This window comes from Telmatherina bonti (genome assembly GCF_933228915.1).
Source record: "Telmatherina bonti genome assembly, chromosome: 21".
Lineage (NCBI taxonomy): Eukaryota > Metazoa > Chordata > Actinopteri > Atheriniformes > Telmatherinidae > Telmatherina > Telmatherina bonti.
This window is the reverse complement of record NC_136630.1, coordinates 6,287,066-6,308,668: the sequence shown is the minus strand read 5'-3', so window position 1 is coordinate 6,308,668 and position 21,603 is coordinate 6,287,066. Positions and strand designations below refer to the sequence as shown.

Below are 21,603 nucleotides of genomic sequence, written 5' to 3'. Positions count from 1 at the left end.
CCATTTGGTTGGAAGGAATTTCATCCAATCACAAGGCTGAATGCATTTTTACAAAATGCTAAATATCTCAAAAACTACAAAGATTTGAAATGACAAAAGTCATAGCACACATCTCCTGAAGGAGCTGCTAGGTTTAAGATGTGAATGATTGAAGTGACCTGAACGGTGCAGAAGGAGTAGCGCGCCAAAGTTTGGCGGAATAATAATAAAAATGACCGAACAGGATCTCAATAATGAAAACTGCTACACACATCAACACATAATGATCCATCAGACAACTAAATAAAAGCTGCAAGCAGCGGTGTCTAGGAATCTTCAGAGAAAAGGGAAACAACACAGACATGATGTGTTTATGTGTGTGTGTACAGCTATGTGTTTACACAGAACAGCGACTGTCTGGTTAGCACCGACTTTGCATTACTGCAAGCCCACACATCAAAGCAAACCGTCCTCCGGAGATCCTGTGCAGCACACACACACAAAACTGAGCCGTAGCATCTACACAAACAAACACACACATGCTGACACACATTCACGGTCTGATGCACAAGCATTTCTGCAAAACACACATACACACACACACAGGCAGCCACACCCAGGATCTCATTCAAATGCATAAATTTAGGCCTTTTTAAGAATTTCAGAAGTGGCGAGCAATCCCAAAGCACGACGCTTCTGTTTCATCTGCTTCATTATGGATTCGAGAAGAAAAACAAAGCTAGTTTAATGTCCTAAAAATACCCTGATATGCAACCGAAGGCTGCAGAAAAAAAGACACCAGAAAACAGGTTTTGATCTTAATCTGCAAGCTTTAAAACTTGCAGTGACACAGCATATTTTTACCTCACTGAAATAGCATCAACCAGCTTCAACGGGATCTTTTGTTGAAACCAGGACACAGAAAAAAACTCATAAACTGAAAAAATGCGCAATCGTGTTCAGAATAGAAACAAAGCAAACTAAATATAGTCAACAAACAGGTAAAATAATGATAAAAAACAGAGGGTTCTTCTCTGCCTCATGCTGTGTTGAAATGGTTAAACATGAATTATTAAACACAAAGAGATGCTTCCAACATGGATATATATTTCCCCACATGAATAATTCACTTTGTGTCCCACCAGAGGAGACCGTAGGGGGGGTGAAAGGAGGAGAATGGTGAGATATACTGAAGAGAAGATGGTTGTAGACAAAAGATGAGATGACGGTGAGAGAGGAGGAGGAAAAAAGAAGAAGTAAAGGAAAGACGAGGTGTCATGGAGCCGTATGTGAAATGTCAAGGACAAAGCTCTGTAAACGCCGCGCTGAGTTACAAAAAGCAACACACGAAGTTCCAAAGTCAGGACGCAGACATGAACATTTTCCTTGTCAGCAACGATTCTGGTTTGTCTGTAATTCCCACACACAGGAACACAAATACTCTAATAATAAATAATCTTTTGGGATAAATCCCAGTAAATCCAAAAAGGACAATAACAACTTAAAGTATTGCATCTAACGAAGACTGGAAAGGTCAAGCTGAAGACCTTCCTTTTTAACAAATCGTATAGTCAGAGGTAGTCTAGCCATTCATTAGTTATGTAGCCATGGCAACGTCCCATGATGAGCACTTCCTCGCTCCTTTTCCTCCATGTATAAATATATGACAGTATTGACATCATTAGCATATTTCTCCTTTTTCCACAGGTCTTACTGCATAAAAGCCGCAGTACATGTTGTTCTGTCTTTCCTGTCCTCTCCACCCCAACCTGTCAAGGCAGAAGGCCGCCCTCCCTGACCCGGGTTCTGCTGGAGGTTTGGTCCTCCTGTTGAAAGGGAGTTTTTTCCTTCCCACTGTGTGTGTTTGCTCATGCAGCTCAGGATGGAGGATTGATCCAAGTCAAGAATCGTTGCAATCTGTGGCTTTCCCTAATATAGTCTATTTATTATGAATTGGCTTGAATTCACGTGTCTGTAATTGGTGTGAAGTGGGTCTATACAAATAAAGCTGAATTGAATTGAATTGAATTGAATTGAATTGAATTGTATTGAATTGAATACAACATTGAGAGTCAAAAATCAATGTAATCTTGCTCATGTCAATTTTTTAAATTGTTTGAAAATGTAAATTTTGAAAAAAATATGAATTAAATGATTATATAAAATTTAACTGTTTCCTTTCACCTATTAATAATATCTGCTCTTCTGTTATGAAAATATTTGTAACAAAACATTTTAGTTAGCTATGAGGGCTAAAAATGAAATAATATTGAAATAATTGCTAATTTATTGTAAGGAAACATTAATCAGGAAATTGACTTTAGATCACATCACCCATCTCTACATCTAACAGCTTCATAGTTGTCTGTTAATTAAAACATCAAATGTGTATCGATCTGCCTCTGAAAATAATCTCCCGTGAAATCTGTGTAAACAATGTGAGTTTCAAATCTGCTTTTTACAATTTCTGAACATTAGAAAAAGCAGCCTATATCATTTGTAGACATCTAGACACAGTAAAACATTACAAACCAAACACAGACTGAAGGTTTTCTTTACATTAGCTGCCTCGTTTTGTCTGTCTGATTATATTAGCATGCTAAATGTGAAACCAATTTCCAGAAAATGCTCCCAATATTTATATATGAGAAGTCTACGATATCAGAAATCATATGTGTGTGTGTGTGTGTGTGTGTGTGTGTGTGTGTGTGTGTGTGTGTGTGTGTGTGTGTGTGTGTGTGTGTGTGTGTGTGTGTGTGTGTGTTTGTAATGATCAAAACCAGGCATGGCTGGTGACTATCATTTAATGTTTACAGTACAACATAAAATCTTTGTCCAGTTTAAGGGTTTTTTCATGCTTTAGTCTTACAGATGTAGCAGCGAGCTTTCCACCATGCAGCAGCAGACATACATACATCTGTCTACTTGTTCATGTTCACACATTTGTGTAACATTTCTGGTTTGTTCCTGATGCTGCACACAGCCAAGGTCACTGACTGAATACATCATCACACTGAGCTGCTGCTGGATTTATTCACTCATTTCCTCCTCCTGACAACAGAATCATCTCAGAAAATTGTAAATATCTCCATTTAGTAAGCCACTGGCGACAGACGCCTGCTCACTGTTTGCAACAACAAAACATAACAAAACAAAAACAACCTCTGGTCATAATATTGCGGTGTAATTACAGGGAGGCTAAATGAGGGCTGGGACAAAGGGTAGCTATTAGAAGCTGTTATAGGCTGGGGAGTGTGTGTGAAAACAGGTATTAGCGCAAGTGTGTATAAACAGTTTACGTCTGCCCTCGATGGCGTGTCTTTACCTCAGTGGCGATGCTCTGACTGGAGCCGTTGTCGAGTAAGAACTGCACCACCTCCATGTGATTCTCCTGAGCCGCCATGTACAGCGGAGTGAAGCCATTCTGGGGAGAAACAAAATGCAAAAAGGTCAAGAAGTCTGTTTCACTCGGTGTCTGAACAGCTGCACGACAGAAACAAACAACATGAAATCAAATCATTTGCATCTATAAAATGTCTTCTTAATGAATAATAAATGAGGCTTCGCTGCAAACAAAGCATGTGGAGAATTACAGCAAACAATTTCACATCTACGGCTACGTGTTAGCAATGAAACACAATAAAGGTTAATTATACTGACTTCAAAGTTCAGCATGTTGATCTAACTAGTCAATGTCTCTGCTTGCATTGGGTCACCGCGGGCAGAATCAGTAACTGCATCAGGCCTAGGCTGGAGCTACAGATTTTAGATAAATTACCGTCACTTGTCAACCGTTTCATTGATCGGATCATGTTTTTGATCCATAAAAAGGTTTTTCTAATTAAATTCATGTGTAATTTGCATGATCATCATATTGTATACAACAGTTATTTATGGTCCTACTTTTAATCACATTCACCTACTGAGAGAAGCAACCAGAGAGCTCTCATGACGGGCAAACTGTCACCTCCACACATACCTCACACCTGATAGCAGTGTAGATAAAAGCTGACATAGGAGGACTGTGTATCTGTACTTAGCTTGTGTGTGTGGTGGGACACTTGAAAAAGAAAGATCTCCATGGCAACACAGGGATCCAATAGTGACTTCAGTATGCTAACAAGCCCCTCCTGCTCCTTTTGTCTGTACTCTGGAGTTGCTGCATCAACCACTTGAAATAAACTTCACAAACAAAAAGCAACTTTGGGACTAAATACTGAGTAGAAATTCAACAGATTTAAAAGTTGATTACCTCTTTATTAGGGCTGCAACTAACGATTATTTTAATAGTCGACAAATCTGTAAATAATTTTTTTGATTAGTCATGATTATTTCTGTCCCGCCCACCATCTGTGCTTCCAGTTGACGCAGCTCTTTTTACTGGTTCCAGTATGTTTTACTCCACTCTCTTCATCTGCATCATATGAATTTCCCCCCTGATTCCCAGTCAGTCCCAACATAATGTCCTTTAGTAAGTTAAAAGAACGACTCCTGAACCAGTTGAATATTAAAATTAAGCTTAACAGCCTACTACTAATTTATTCTGAAACATTCAAACTTAGCTATACTGTCATATCCAAGCTGGACAGATTTTGCCTCAAAAGGAAAAAAAAATAAATTAAATATCTATCTAATAATATCTTAATTTTCGTAGAATTACATTGAAATGATTATTTACATCTTGAAAAAGCCTGTTTTGTTGGTAAACAAGGGCCAGAATCCTTTAAAACATTCCTAGATCTAAACAACGATCCGGATCACCACCACAATCAAATCACTTCTTCCTTTTCACATTTCCAACAACTCCTGAACATTTCATGAAAATCTATCCATAACTTTCTGAGTTATCTTAAACACAAACAGATAAGCGGCGGTAAAAACAGAAGCTCTTTGGCAGAGGCAACAACAGCACATCGCTACTCGCTAATGCTAACTTTACCATCCGGAACACTGGAAACCATGACTCCGGGGTGCTTTCCTTACAGATGCTCATGCGTGACCGTCGTGCTGCTGTGGTACGCCGACTCTGCGTGGCAGACGACACGTTTCACCTGTTTGACACTTTGTTTAGCGTGAAACATCCCCAAACTCTGGACATAGGTTGCGCCCTCGTCAGTTTCTTCTTTGCTGTTTAAACAAAATGACAATACCGCCCCCAGCACTTCCTGTGGTGCTTTGTGTCATTTGTTTGGTGTTTAGAGTTCTTCTACTGTCTGAAAAGCCGCGGTTGGTAAATGGTGTTAAGTTGCCTGGAGCAGCGCTTTATTAGCAAAGCCGTTACCGTGTTTATAACGCGACACGTTGACAATTAAATTTTGCGTCGATAGATATTCATTGTCGACGTTGTCGACCAATCTTTGCTGCCCTACCTTTTATGCGCTGGAGTGGCACACTGTTTGTTCTATAAGCGTGGAGTGATGCCATGTCACAGCATCATTTGCAAAACACGGTTTTCAAATGTTTAAACACTACAGATAAAAGAGGAGGAACTGAAGGTTTATACATTTAATTTGAATTGTTTAAAGGGGTGCTATTATGGTATTTCAAGTTTTCTGAGCTTTCTACAGTGTTACAGTGTTGAATCCTCATCAGACATGTGAACAGCACTTTTTTTTATCACCTAAACGCATGTTTGAGTTTGAGTTCCAGCACTCTCTCTGTTCGACGAAAAGCGCGTCGTTTTAGAGTTTTTTCTACTTGGAAATCCTTGTGACGTCCCGGGGGATAAGGTTCGGTGATTGGTTACCTTCTACTGGTTAACAAGGGCATGTACAAATACATCAGGCGGGTGGAAAACGTGGGATAAAGTTGTTTCCAACGATGGCTGGTGAGTTTACCAAAGAGAGACATCCTGCTGCATTCGTTGCTGTGGGTTGCTGTTTTCCACTTCATTTTCAGGCTCTGATTCAGGTTCCAACATGTAGGGCTGTATACTATGTGTTGACATTGTATTCTGTTATTTTATTGAGTTCATATGAGCCTAATCCTTCTGTTTATGAGACGTTACAATGACGGTGAAAGCAGTTGCAGTGCGCGCTCCCGATGTAGTGCAGTGGAAGCTGACCAATCAGTGGCAACTTATATCTGTCAGGAGGCGGGGCTTAATGCGGAAGAGTCTTAATCCATTCGTTTTTCCCACAGGCTGATCTGACAGCCTACGGAGAGGGTCGGTCTGAAGTAAATAAAGCGATTTGTGGCAATAACTTGATCAATCCCAGCCCTTCTGGGCTCAGAAATAAAAATAAATTAGCCTGAAATGCACATAATAGTTCCACTTTAACAAAAAAGGGTTGTTTGAAACTAAGCCCGAGGTTCCCATGAGTACAATTTTGAATACAAATAAATGCATTGGCTTTTTTTTGCCAAGGTATATATAAGGAAAGTAACTCTGGTCTTGCATAGTAAATACAGGCCTTTTTTTTCTTTTATGAAAAAGTGGATTCCTGTGTCAAAATGTTCCCATACTTCAACAAACCAAGACAAAAAAAAAAAAAAAAAAAAAGGATCATATATCTTCATGAAATGTCACAGTTCCTTCAGTTCTGGTAAGAAGACAACCGGACAAGTGTCGGTGCGGTACTCGAATTATTCGCTCTTTATTGCCTAATCTACAAGATCAGAAGAATTATAATAATCAGCTTTATTTGTCATTGAGCCAGTGTCCCAGGACAACAAAATTATTCCAGTACAACCCGTCCAAGATTAGACAAAAACAACATATCTCAACAGGATCGGGCAGAGTTAGGCAGCAGCCACGATTTTACTGTACTGTAACATGTACGATAAAATCCAGTTTCATAAAAATGTGTAGTTTCAATCTTCTGATAGTGCTTTTACTGCCATTAAGAAACAGATGCAGCTTTTCCTTTTTTGTAAAGCTAAGTAGTGTTGGATTTCTTCCATTTTTTGGGTATTTCTGTCAGCTTCTTAGGGTGCATTCCCATCAGGATAGTCCACTAAACATTGGGGAATCTGTTCAGTTTCGGGGGACGACAACATTATTCCGGCCCGAGATAACGTTCATGCTGCACTTCTCAAAGGAATCAGACTTTTTATAAAACAGGTTTTACTCTCATAGTGGCTGGTTGATCGGATTTCTATCAGAACTTTGACCAAAGTGAGTTATTTCTCCCATCGACATGGGTAAGTTTTGTTGTGTTTATCCACGGTGCAGGTAAAGATTGTGTGCAGAAACCATAATGCATTTTGTTTTGTAGTCCACTTCCTGTATTTTGGTCCGCTTGAAATTGACTAAGACCTGCGTTTGTAGGCGGACCGAGTCCGCTTCTTTGATCCAAATAAGAATTTGTTTAATGCATTAGCATTTCCCCAACCAAAGAGGACATTCTGAGCAAACAGAATTCAAAAAGGTTGATGTGAATGTGCCTTTAGCCACCGTTGAACGTTTCAGGAGACTTGAGCCTCATCAGTGAAGGTAATGTCAGACAGACGGGAGGCTGCAGAGGTTAAAATGCATTCAGCTTTCATTAGCACTTGTTGTTTTTTTGACTCAGGCACCTTAAAAGCTCTGAAATGAGAGAGGATGATAATCACATGCTCACTGACTGGAAATATCCATTTTCCATACCACTTATTCCATTTAAAGATCGTTGGGGGTGTTGAAGTCTATCCCAGCATCTGCTAGTCAAGAGGCAGAGGACATCCTGGACATGTCAGTCTGTAATACACCCAACGTCACATAAATACACGATCTTTGATTAAAAAATGTGTTGTACAAGTAAGTAGCTATCTGACGCACATAATATGCAAGCTGCTGTGAAATTTCTATGGGTCGTAGCTGTTTTAGATGCTGAACGTTTCCTCTTCTCTGGTCCTGTTCTGAAAAGCTAGCAAGCTGCTAGCGTAGCAGGGAAAGCTAACTCTGTAAGCTAACTAACTGTAACTCTGAAACCTCGACCTACTGCAGGCGAGACACTGACTGCTCATAAATACTTCACATAAACCTACATCCAAAGAACAAAAAGAAAAAAAAAAAAAAAAAAAAACGTCTATCAGAAAGTGTAGTTCTGCATCTCATCAATGAGCTAATCGTCATCAACAAATGCTGTAATCTGACAAACATCTAACCGCCAAAAACGATCTTCAATCTGCATTTCAGAAATGCCGATTTTAGCCTTCATGTAGTTTTATGTAGCACTTCTTCCTCACATCTGCACCACATAAACACAGGTTAGCAAAATCTTTTGCACAAATAAATCATTCAAGTCAATAAATGAATAATTGTATTCTACCATCAAATTCTCATTTTCAGTTCATATTTCAGGTTGGGTGATTACTTTGTGATCATTTTAGGAATGTGTGAATTAATCAGTGCGACAGCTATAAAACACAGAAACACTGCAGCACCACTCATGCGTAATGTTTTATGATGGATGCTGTGGCGCCACTCGAGGGGAATGTTAATGAAAGAATCAGGGGGAACACGTGTTCAGGGGCCACAGAAATCTCCTTAAACGTAAGCATGTCCATATTTCTACCACAAAACAGCCTTTACACATTCTTCATATTGACTGCAGGCATCACCCGAAGTAAAAAGCCACAGATCCGCAGGCTCACCAGCGTTTATGATGCACTTTGTAACTGTCATGTATGGCTTAATGTGGGTGTGAAGAAGGTGGGATATGAAGCTGATCCATGTGTGCACTTGAATTTATAAAAGGGAAAATTGCATGTAGATGGGCATTTGCAAAATTATCTTTCAGAGCTACACACTGCTTTTAGTATTGATTCAATTCAATTTCAATTCAACTTTATTTATATAGCGTCAAATCACGGCAATGCCATCTCAAGACGCTTTACAGACAGAGGGGAAAACATAATGAAGGCCAATTCATAACAGCCTATATAAGGAAACCAACAGATTGAGTTGAGTCCAACTCAATCTCCCATCCTGAGCAAGCACACTGGCAACAGTGGGAAGGAAAAAACTCCCTTTTAACAGGAAGGAAACCTCCGGCAGAACCCGGCTCAGGACAGGCAGCCATCTGCCTCTGCTGTGTGGGGGGAAGAGGACAGAAAGACAACAGACAACAGGAACTGCTACTCCCGGCCAGGGAGACCTGCTGAGGCAGGAGACATACATGTTAATGATGCAACACTGTTATGGGGGGGGGGGGGGGGGGGGGGGTAAAAGAGAGAGATAAAGAGAAAAAGAAAGAAGCTCAGTGTATCAGGAAATGTCCCTCAGCAGTCTAAACCTATAGCAGCATAACTAAGGGATGCTAACCATCCCTAGCTATAGGACTTATCAAAAAGATAAGTCTTCAGCCTAGTCTTAAAGGTGGGGAGGGTGTCTGCTTCCCTAACACTAACTGGGAGCTTATTCCATAAGAGAGGGGCCTGATAACCAAAGGCTCTGCCTCCTGCTCGGCCCTTTGAGACTCTAGGAACCACAAGTAAGCCTGCAGTCTGCGAACGAAGTACTCTGCTTGGTATATAAGGAACAATGAGGTCTTTGATATATAGTGGTGTCTGGTTGTGGAGGGCTTTATATGTAAGGAGAAGGATTTTAAATTCTATTCTAGATTCAACAGGCAGCCAATGAAGAGAGGCTAAAACTGGAGAAATATGATCTCTCATGCTGGTTCTGGTCAGGACTCTGGCTGCAGAATTCTGGATCAGCTGAAGGCTTTTCAGGGCATATTTAGGACAGCCCAGTAATAGAGAGTTACAGTAATCTAGTCTCGAAGTAACAAAAGCGTGAACCAGTTTTTCTGCATCACTCCGAGACAGAATGTCCCTAATTTTGGCTATATTACGTAAATGAAAGAAGGCTGTTTTAGTAACCTGCTTAATATGTGGACCAAAGGACAGGTCAGGGTCAAATATTACTCCAAGGTTTCTCACTGTAGCACTGGAAGCTAAAGTAATGCCATCCAGGTTCATTACAAAACCGGAAAATTTAGCTCTGAGTTTTTCAGATCCAACGAGAATTACTTCAGTCTTATCTGAGTTTAAGAGGAGAAAATTTCTAGACATCCAAGTCTTTATGTCTATGAGACAATTTTGTAGCCTATTGGGCTGATTTGTTTCATCTGGTTTAAAGGATAAGTATATCTGAGTATCATCTGCATAACAATGAAAGTTTATTCCATGCTGTCTAATAATTTTGCCTAAAGGGAGCATATATAGTGTGAAGAGTATTGGTCCAAGTACAGAACCTTGAGGAACTCCATGACTTACTGTAGTTTGGGAGGAGGACTTGTCATTTACATGAACAAACTGAAGTCTATCAGATAAATATGATTTAAACCAGCTTAACGCTGTACCTGTAATTCCAATCACCTGTTCTAGTCTTTGTAACAGAATGTTATGATCGACTGTATCAAATGCAGCACTAAGATCAAGCAAGATAAGTACGGACACAAGTCCTTTGTCTGAGGCCATAAGAAGGTCATTAGTAACTTTCACCAATGCTGTCTCAGCACTATGATGAGCTCTAAATCCTGACTGAAACTCCTCGCATAAATTATTTCTGCTCAGGTGGGCATGTAGCTGAGCTGAAACTATTTTCTCCAGAATTTTGGACATAAACGGGAGGTTAGATATAGGTCTATAATTTGCTATCACCTCTGGATCCAGAGATTGCTTTTTAAGTAAAGGCTTGATTACAGCAGTTTTAAATGATTGTGGTACATATCCTGTCACTAAAGACATATTGATAAGATTTAGTAGTGATGTATTAATTAAAGGGAAAATGTCCTTAAAGAGGCTCGTTGGGAGAGGGTCTAAGATACAGGTGGATGGTTTAGATGAAGCTATTATTTTAGTTAATTCAGAGGGTTGGACAGGACAGAAACTATTTAGACACAAGTCAGATCCTGGTTCTAAGGATGCTTCAGAGACCACAACAGGCTCAACATTATAGGTAGAAGGAAGAGTATTGTCAATTTGATCTCTAATAGTGTCAATTTTATTCCTGAAAAAATACATGAAATCATCACAGCTAAGTGAGAAAGGAATACATGGCTCCACAGCGCTCCGGCTCCTAGTAAGCCTGACTACAGTGCTGAAAAGAAACCGAGGGTTGTTTTTGTTTTCCTCTATCAATGATGAATAATAAGCTGTTCTTGCCATACGTAAGGCTTTTTTGTATACGCTTAAACTTTCTTTCCAGGTTAAGTGAGACTCCTCTAGTCCTGATGAACGCCATCTGTTTTCCAAACGCCTTGATGCCTGTTTTAGAGCTCGAAGCTGGGAATTAAACCAGGGAGCCTTCATAATCTTACCTAATTTCTTCTTCTTTAGGGGAGCAACATTATCCAAGGTTGTACGCATTGAAGCTGTTATAGTATCAGCATGTTGATCAATCTGAGCGGGAGTAAGGCTTAAAGGGGGACTCTCGGTCATGCTAACACATGGTAGATGTGAAAAAATTGATTCAATTGATTGTTTAAATTTTGTAATATTATTGTCTGATAAACATCTACTATAGTAGAATTTATTTTTGGTCAGTGAGTAATCAAATAAAGTGAATTCAAAGGTTAATAAGAAGTGATCGGACAAGACAGGGTTTTGAGGAAATACTTTGAGCTTATCAGTCTCAATACCATATGTTAGAACAAGATCAAGAGTGTGACCATGAGAGTGAGTGGCTCCATTGACATTTTGTGAAAACCCAATTGAGTTTAGAATAGAGCTAAAGGAAATGTTTAAACTATCATTTTCATCGTCAACATGAATATTAAAATCACCTAGTACAATGACCTTATCAGTAGTCAGCACTAACTCAGACAAGAGATCAGAGAATTCGGTCAGAAACTCGGAGTAAGGTCCAGGTGGGCGATACACTAATGCTAAAAGGAGCGGTTTCTCTGAATTCCATTTTGGATGAGATAAATTTAATGTCAGGAATTCAAAGGATTTATAGTTAGTTTTGTGCTTAGGATTAATTAAAAATTCTGACTTAAAAATAGCTGCAACACCTCCTCCTCTGCCTGTAGTTCTAGGAATGTGAAAGTTTAAATAGTTAGCTGGCGTAGCTTCATTAATACTAACATAATCCTCTTGCTGTAACCAGGTTTCCGTAAGACTGAATAAATCAATGTGGTGATCACCTATCAAGTCATTGACTAATAAAGACTTATTTGGGAGGGATCTAATATTCAGTAGGCCACACTTTATTGTCTTATTTTCAGATTTTATTAGATCCATTGTTTTTATTTTTATGAGGTTTTCACGATTAACCCCAGAAGTGTTTTTGTGTTGTTTAATTCTTACTGCTGGGAAGTTGTATAAGGTCGGAATGGGGTTTTGGGTGGGCGGCGGCAGGTGGGAAGCTACAGAAAAGTGTGTAGGACTACAATTCTGCCTCCTGGTCCCAACCCTGAGTTGTCAATTTAGCTGACTAATAAAAGAGTCCATATTGCTAGATAAGAGAGCGGCTCCATCCAACGTGGGATGGATGCCATCTCTCCTAATAAGACCAGGCTTTCCCCAAAAAGCGCTCCAATTATCTATAAAACCCACGTTGTTATCGGGACACCACCTAGACAACCAGCGGTTGAAGGATGACATGCGGCTAAACATGTCATCGCTGATTAAATTTGGCACACACACATAGTGCTTTATAACTGAGGCCACTGTTACTCTCAGAAATGGAGCTCCGGTGCAGCACTGAAAATTAGAGCTTATCAATACAGACATATTTTTCTTCCTCTCAAAAGCTTTTGCCAAGACTTTGACATTGACATTCTGGTTGCTGTGGTGACAGTCAACTGTGTGTGTGTGTGTGTGTGTGTGTGTGTGTGTGTGCGCTGACTATTGAATGTGGGCTAAGCTGTGCTGCGGATCTGCTGACACAGCACACAAACAGACATACAGAACTGGGCACTGTGTCCACAACAGTTATATGCACATTCATCTACACGGATGCACACACTCAAACGTGGTTTCACAGTCAGAGTGCTTTGTGAGTGTGTGTGTGTTTTACCTGAGACTGTGCGTTGACATTTGCACCATTTGTGACGAGCTCCTTCACCACCTCGGTCTGCCCGGCGAGGGAAGCAATGTGGAGGGCAGTGTTTCCTTTCTGTTTTTTTTTTTTATCATAGAAAAAGTGACAAAAACATTTGAAATAATTAGAAATGAGAACTTCCTTTTGTTTGTCACAGAAGGACTTCTATTTAAAGATAAAGGGAGGGGAATTTAGCTTTTTTTTGTTTAAATATTTGATTGGGATCAAGAAAAAAATGATATTTTGATGTTTTTGTTGCTTTTTATGATGATATTTACCAATGGAAATCTGCAGAGTAGTTTTACAGGCTTGAAAACCTGAAACCTTCTCCATGTTTTTGATCATCTCATAGTGAACAATCAGCCTGTTTACATAATCCAATCTTTATTTGATTTTCTCGAGTGTTCAGATAATTCAAGTCACCATGTAAACAGCAGAATGTGATCAGCTTTATGAGATAACAGTAGTTAAATGATTATATAAAGTCTGATTTACCACACAAAAATGTATTTGATACTTTGATGTCCTCATGCACACACACATGTATATCTGCTATTTTATTCTTTTAAATCTAAACATGTATGAAAAAAAACAGCAGACTGGAAGAAAAAGCCGAAGCCCCATCAAGACATTTAAAGCCATTTGTTATTTTGTCATCATGGAGTATAAATGAAGAACATCAGCAACATGCAGCCTGTTTTGCAGAACTATTAGCTCCCACAGCAGGACAGCATAGAGTACCTGGCGAGGATGTTGCCACGTTCAACAAAATAAGAGCAAATGTTCAGAAAACAGGGAGTTTAATTCAGTAGATTTGTACGTCCTCAGAAAGAAATCCAACAACCGACTGAAAGATATAAACCATGCTTTTGTCATGATCACATTTTTGCCGTGCATGTAAACACAACACATAATTATTAAAACTGATTTTTCACAATTATCAGGTTTTTTATGGTCATATAAATGGGCTTGATGTTTTATTTGATCCCTATTGTAAAAAAATTTGTGTTGGAAACCCTAAAAGTTTGCTTGGAATGATGAACTATATGATGTGACTGGACAGACTGCCACAACGAGACACAGGATGACAGAGTCTTCTTTCTCTGTCTGTATTTATTATGAGATTAACCAAAGAGAGTGAGACAGAGTGGAGAGAAACAGCCCCATCAAGCAGCAGGGTTGCATGTTGAGAAGTGTGGTAAAGCTGTGCAGCACACGCTAAGCCCCTGGATGGACCCACCTGTTGTACTGTTTGTGTGTCAGCTATAGAAAGCAGCAGCTGTTGCCATGTTGTCATTTCTCCTTTTACTGTAACTGAAACCAACTTTACTACATGACAGCAAGAGGCCATGATTTCATGTAGACATGCAGGATGTGCATAAAGTGTCGCTACAGACAAAATAAACATGGGCAGAAATGGAAAACATAAATGTCAGAACATAAACAAAGAGCAGACAACAAGACGCTGGAAGTTTTCCTCAACCTGATAGGTGAATGATTCGTGCACATACTACACATCGGGAGTCATTTCCCAACTCTGGTCTGTGTGTTTACACACACTTCAAAGCCAGAAACTCAATTACTGTCTGACAACAGGTTGATTCATCATAAAATATTGTCAAGTCAGAGTTTTGAAGAACAGAAACGTATGAGGAGAAGTTAACCAGCTTATTTGTGCCAAATAAATGTGAAGCTCTTTGAAAGCCAGAAGTATTTCCAGTTTCACTCCTTTTGTTAATCCTCAGACAGAAATGTTTTTTAATACATTATTTTCATGTATATTTATTGCAAACACCTACATTAAAACAGGAAAATCCACTTGTGGGGGAGAACTGAAGTCCACTTGTAGCAAAGGGACAATGCAGCCTGCGACACCACTGCAGCTTATCTTCTGTTTTAACTGTCTTAGTCGTCATTGTTTTAGTTGTTTATAAAATTCTTTTAATTTACCTCATTGCATTGTTTAGTTTTATTGATCTGCTAATATACACAGCTTGTAAAGCATTTTGTTCAGCATGATCTGCTGGAGATGTGTTTATGGATAAATCTGACCTTGACCCATCATGAGTCTACTTAGCTTTACATTGTCAAAGGTATAATTATTAGTGTTGTGATGATATGCTTTCATCCCGATTCAATTCGATTACAATCTTTTGGGTGTCGATTTGATTTAAATGGTGATTCTCACAAGTCTTTGATATTGATGATTTTTGTAGATAAGAAAAAAAAAAAAAGAAATTGATTGTCATTTTCTTCATTTCAATGAGGAGCCAACAGCACAGTAGCCAGACCATCATTCTGTTGCTGTAACGCCCAAGAGGAAAGGTAAAAAGATCAATAAAAACAATATAAGTGACAATTTTTTTTAAAAATTGGATTATTTTTATTTATTTGAAAAAAAAAAGGATTTTTTTAAAATTGTGAAGCAAAAAATCTTGATATTTGACTTTTTTTATTTGATTCAATTCCCCACCCCTAATAATTTTATTTGCTTGATTTTGTATTTTCAACAATTCAACAAACAAAAATTCAGGTTATTGATAAGAAGAACAATTTCTGTACCTTAAAATACTGAATTCTTTATTTATGCTTTTGTGGCATACATCTTGAGGAAAAAGAGACTAATTCAAAATCCCTGTTTTCCTAAAGATGGGATTTTCATATTTCGGATATCTAGACTCACATGTAGCCTTAATCAAGAATATGAGCTCAAGCATCTTTCTAAAATACTAGTAAGTCTAAATTATAAAGGCTTGTATTTTCTACAGTGGGTATACAGTAATATAAAAAAGTATTCACCCCAGTAGTTTTTTCTTCTTCATATTTTATTTATTTCTTTACTCAGTTTTATTCTATCTTCTAAGGTGGGGACTCAGATGGAAATTAGCCTTCTTTGTTATATCCCTGTATGTTTAAACTGAGCTTTTTTCTACTGGTGTTCATAAAGCTGCATTTCCCCAATCAAATTAACAAATAAAATAAATTAATCAATTAATTTTCAGTACAACCTGTAATTTAAATACAATCCGTTGGGGACTGTACAGTATGTAACCCCATCAAGCCACCTCCAAAAAGGTAAATAAAACAGTATTTTATTTCAGTAAATTGTAATTTAATTCAGAAAATGTTTTCTACACATAGGAAGGTTGTTACTCAGGTTTTTTGTAGTTTTATTATTACTTTTACATTATAACTTTTTTCATCTAAGTCACTGATGATTAGGACAAACAAGTAGGTGATGCATCAGCAGTCTTTCAGTATTTAATTACTTTTCTTCACATGGGGTTGGGGGAGAAGCAGGGTGGGGGTGGATTTACCAATGAGGTATTAAATCTCTGCTTATCCCTGTCTCACAATTTACATTCAGCACCTCGCTAAGAAATTTTTATGTGGTGAAATAATGTTACCAACACGACACGTCAGAGCTTCACTAGACCAGAACTCATCCTCTCCATTAACATGCAGCCATTCATCTCCTCAGCTGCTGCTTAAGCAATGTGACTTTCAGAAGCAGCCGACTCAGCAGACTGTGTGAATTCATGCGTATGCTGTGTGTCTGTGTTAGCGACAGTATGTGTTTGTGGGATCGCTGGTTGGTACACACCTTGGTGGCTGCATCCACGTTGGCGCCCTGCTTGATGAGCTCAGCCACCACTTCCACATGGCCCTCCTTTGAGGCCAGATGGAGAGCATTTAGACCGTTCTGAGAAAAAAAGAAACAAAGGAAGCAGTTAAGAAGGGGTGGACGTAAAGGTATTGTTAGTGGGTTATGTGATGTTTTTTGGGGTTAAGGTATTCTATCTACTGAATTGAATTTTTTTTATTTTTTTTTTAATCAGAAATATGTTTAAAGAAATGTTTATAATCCAGTTTAATGTGATTATAATCCATCTACCCATTGCCTGTACTACCTTATGTCAATGCAGTGCAGAAAGGGGGGACCGGAGTCTATCCCAGAGGCTAGAGACCCCAAAGCAGGAAGCCCGAATACACACAAGAGAAGCCATGCATTCATGGCAGACTCCACAAAGAGCCTTCTCACATTTGGCTGGGCTGGTGCCCAAACTTAATTCTGAACTGGTTGGGCTTTCCGTGCTGAAAAATGTTGGTTCAGAACCTAAAATATCAATTCTCAACAGGTACCAAAAATATAGTAATTCTCAATGTTAAACCACATTAACATCAGTCTTTTTGATTCGAGTCTGTATCCGTTTGCTCGGAAAGTCCACTTTGTTAGGGGAAATGTGAATGCACCAAATGAATTCTGATTCCGTCCAAAAAAGCGATTCGTTCCACCTACAAACGCAGGTCTTGGCCCGTTTTAAGTGGACCAAATACAGAAAGCGGACTACAAAAAAAGGTCAGTTCCTGCATTTAACGTAGCATTACATTGTAGGTAAATACATAGCGATCGCGTTTAGAGTCTTTTGCCTTGTCTGTTGTTCATACTGTGGTCATTGTTGCAGTGTATTTCTGCAGCCAGTTTCATACTCTATGTTTAACTTGCAACAGAGTTTTCTTCGTCATGGGTATTGTCCTCTTTTCTGCTAAATACTAGTGCAGCGCCACCTTTACAGGGAATGGGCAATGCCGGATTATCCAATGGGCATTGTGGGCCCAGGGGCCCAGGCCCACTTGGGGCCCATTTGGAGACTTGTGGGGCCCACGTAGGCCATACATTAGCAGTTTGGACATGAAACAAAATGTACATAAAAGCCAGATATTTCCACCACAGTGTCCAGTGTATTGCTATTGGTACCACTGGCTGAGGGATGTTAGAAAAGTCGTTTCACACTGTATCATTCACAATTTTCACAATGTTGCGCTGAGGAAGGGGGGCCCATGGGACACTTTTTTATTCCCTGGGAATGGGAATATATCATTGTAATGCCTTGACGCGTTTGACCAAAGTGCAACCTGAACGTGAATGTTTTATCTAACAGCAGCAATGCTATCATCCTATGAAGCTAACAGCAGCAGTGCTATCCTCCCATTTTAGCAAACAACAGCATTGCTGTTATCTTATTTTGGTCAACAGAAGAATTGATATCATCCTGTTTTAGCTAACAACAGAAATGCTATTGTCATAGGAAGCTAACAACAGCTATGCTATTATCCTATTTTAGATAAGAAGATAATTAATTTCATCCTGTTTTAGCAAACAGCTGCAATGCTATTGTCATAGGAAGCTAACAGCAGTTATGCTACCACCCTATGTTACCTAACAGCAGCAGTGCTATCATCCTGTTTTACCTAACAGTAAAGCTATCATCTTATTTTAGCTAACAACAGAAATGCTATTGTCATAGGAAGCTAACAACAGCTATGCTATTATCCTATTTTAGATAAGAAGAGCATTATTATCATCCTGTTTTAGCAAACAGCTGCAATGCTATAACCCTACTTAAGCTAGCAGCAGGACCATAGACCAGGGCTGTTCAAATGGCGGCCTGTGAGCCACATGCGGCCCAGAACCAACCTCTATGTGGCCCAGCTTATGTAAAAGAATAAAGATATTAATCAAGAACCTTCAGTCATTCCTACGCTGATTAAGTAGCCTACAATCCTACAGTTGTGCAGACCATGGATGCACCACCTGGTTGCCCAGCAATATTAACCCCAGCGTGTTGTTGTGTTTTGAAGTTGTAAGAGTAGCGCTAGCAAGCATGTCATTCTCTGTCCCAAAACGCAAAATTGGCAATGAAAACCGCAGATATAACCCCGCCTGGACTGATAAGTATTTGTTTATTTTGCAGTCACATTCGCGCGCCTAACCGATGTGTTCATGCAGTGAATGTGTGTCAGTGTCTAAAGATTATAATGTGAGGAGGCAACACATGGAGAAGTTTAGTTTGATATGATCTTTTATGTTAAAAGTTAGGAGAAGAAGAGGCTCTGACTGGAGTTTTCTTTATTTTATTTTGTGCATTTGCCTTTGTCACGTGGGACTGAATTTAAAATATAAAATTTAACAAACTACTGGAGAAGTGGCATTTTGCTGTTACGCTGCAAACAAGTGGAACAAACTGCCAGCGGAGATTAAACTTTCACCAAATGTAGAAACTTTTAAATCAAGGTTAAAAACATTTATTTTCTCATGCGTCTATGCATGACATCTGCACAGTAACTTTTACTTAATTTTGCTTGTAATTATTTAAATATAATTTATGATATTATGATTTTGTTATTTGTATTTTCTTTTATGCTTTTTTTTCTGTAATGTTTTTAATGTTTCATGTAAAGCACTTTGAATTGTCTTGTACGTGAAAGATTTTATACAAATAAACTTGCCTAGCCTACTTATGTTTCAAAATGTATATGTGTCTTTTTTTATTTATTTATTTTTACTGATTTATTTTCTCTTACTTTATTTACTGGCTCCGATCATTTTATTTATTTGAAAATCTGGCCCACCTGAACATTTAATTGAGTAGCCCTGCCTCTTTCATATGCTGTCTATGAGCATGAAAGTCTCACCTGATTGCAGATATTGATGTCAACTCCATTCTTCAGGTAGTCCAAAGCTTTCTCTAGATTTCCAGCCCGAGCAGCTCGCAGATAGCAGGCGTTTACATCTGTCTGCAGGACACAAACAGAGAAAAAGTGTGGGTTAGTCACCTCAACTTCACACAGATGTGCAACAATAACAACAATAAAAACCAACATACAAAATACGATTCAAAACCAGCTGAAGCTTTTAATCTGCTTGTGAGCAAAGGAGAAGAAATTATTTTTAAACTGCAGTAATGTATTTTCATTGACTCTGAGCTTCATCCATTTTTATTCCATTTAAAAACATGAGGAAATTCTGCAGATTTGGTCAGAAGCTATTATCTACCTTTATGTGTCATGCAACCACATGAGGCTCTGCACTGAGAGATAAGTTGAGAAAATCCTTTAAAGCCTGTATGTTATTAGCTGGAGAAAAAACTGGGGTAAAGTTTGGGTCATAAGCCTTTTGAGAGCTCACAGAAGCTGAATGAGAGCCAAGACAAGAGAATGGTTTATGTGCTTGGTTAAAGGGCGAAAAGAAAATGAGAGTACAGTTTTTAACAAGCCTGCTGAGTTAAACACATTTGTATGGATGTTGTATCCAACATGTACATTCTATATATATATATATATATATATATATATATATATATATATATATATATATATATATATATATATATATATATATATATATATATGCTCACAAAGTCGGTGACTTGAGAGCAGAGTAGAAAAAAAACACAAGAGAAGCAGATGATGCAGAGTTTGTGTGTGTGTCTGCTTTTCATGATGGCTGTGCTTCAGCCCGACACACCCATGTCATCACATACCCACACAGCTCACAAGACGTGCACTCTCCAATTACCCTTTGCTAGAGTCCCTATTAACCTACACACACAAAGAGCAGTTGGAAGCAGGCCACAGTGTAACTTCAGAAGGGTCTAAATGAATCCACGCTTGGAAGAAAAACTCAGCTTTACAGAATCAGAGAACTGATGGGTTTCGTTACGACTGGAGATATTAGAGGATGTTTCATGTTGGTTTGTTCGATGTCAGATCAAGTCATATTTTTGGCACGTTGGCAGCTCTGCTTTTGGTCTCTACCAGCTCCTAAAGGCAATTATGTCTTTAAACGTTCTTCAGCTACTTCAGTCTTGATTAAATCTAATGCGAAGCGGCTGCTGAAAAATGACTCGATGCAGCAGCAGAGGCAGTAACTCACAAATGTAGCTACATTTTTATTCTGATTTGCCATTTTCACATCAAACTGCTTCACTAATAATAATGACAGAAATGTAGTTAATGTCATAAAAAGAGTCATAGGGATTAGATTAAGTGTAGCAGTCCCACCATCAGCGAGCCAAAGCAGCAGGACTGAATGTCAATGTTTCTTCAACCAATATGAAAAACAGACAAAGGTGTTGGTTAAGCTACAGACCTCCAATGTGAGAGCATCAACCCTTCAAATCCCATCAAAATCAATGAAAGATATGTCTGAGAGTGATTTCCAGAACCGTCTCGTGTTACAGTCAAGCTCTGCTCACTGCACCATGATCTCTGTTATTGTAGACAGATTATTGGCTAACGCTGGCTGCTGAGCTCATTTCCCACTCTGAATGGATCTATCTGTGTTCATCATCGCACATACACAAACACTGTGTGTTTTTGGTGTCAGCTTGCAGAGTCGGGGGCTTACCGGACATCAGACTGTGACTATGACATCATACAACCTCGTGCAAGTTGGCTAAATTACTGCTTCTGCAAGTGTGTAACAAGCTTCTTTATATGCAGCTGAATTTCTGAGTTACCAGAGATGTGACTGTACTAAAGCTGCTGCAAATGTTAGATGCTGCCACCTTACAATATAACTTTTGTTCTGAATTTGCTGAATTCAAGCTGCACATGCAGATTTAAATATCTAAAAACACAAACCAATTCTGTTGCAACCTTTACCAAGAAAAGAGAGCCGAGCCACCTCCTTTGCAAACTTGCTCAGATAAAGTTTGCAACATACTTTTAAATCTACTTAAAAGTTTGTAATGAATATTGCCATAAATATAAAAAAGAAATCCGTTGGGTGATTTTCGAACATGCCCCATTGATTTTGACTAGCAACTCCTGCTAAGCTAGTGTTGAAGGGTTAAATGGGGTAG

At 38.9% G+C, this 21,603-nt stretch overlaps 1 protein-coding gene across 3 annotated transcripts in view; it reads right to left on the bottom strand.

The window, feature by feature from the left end:
• Positions 1-21,603, bottom strand: part of LOC306771905 (ankyrin-1-like) — a 191,151-nt gene that overhangs the window by 100,645 nt on the left and 68,903 nt on the right. For all 3 annotated transcript variants that reach the window (XM_079261231.1, XM_079261232.1, XM_079261233.1), the window contains exons 2-5: positions 19,433-19,534; positions 16,560-16,658; positions 12,932-13,030; positions 3,305-3,403 (exon numbers count right to left, since the gene is read on the bottom strand). In XM_079261231.1, the coding sequence (XP_079117357.1) occupies positions 3,305-3,403; positions 12,932-13,030; positions 16,560-16,658; positions 19,433-19,534 (399 nt within the window). The remainder of the gene's footprint in view (positions 1-3,304; positions 3,404-12,931; positions 13,031-16,559; positions 16,659-19,432; positions 19,535-21,603) is intronic.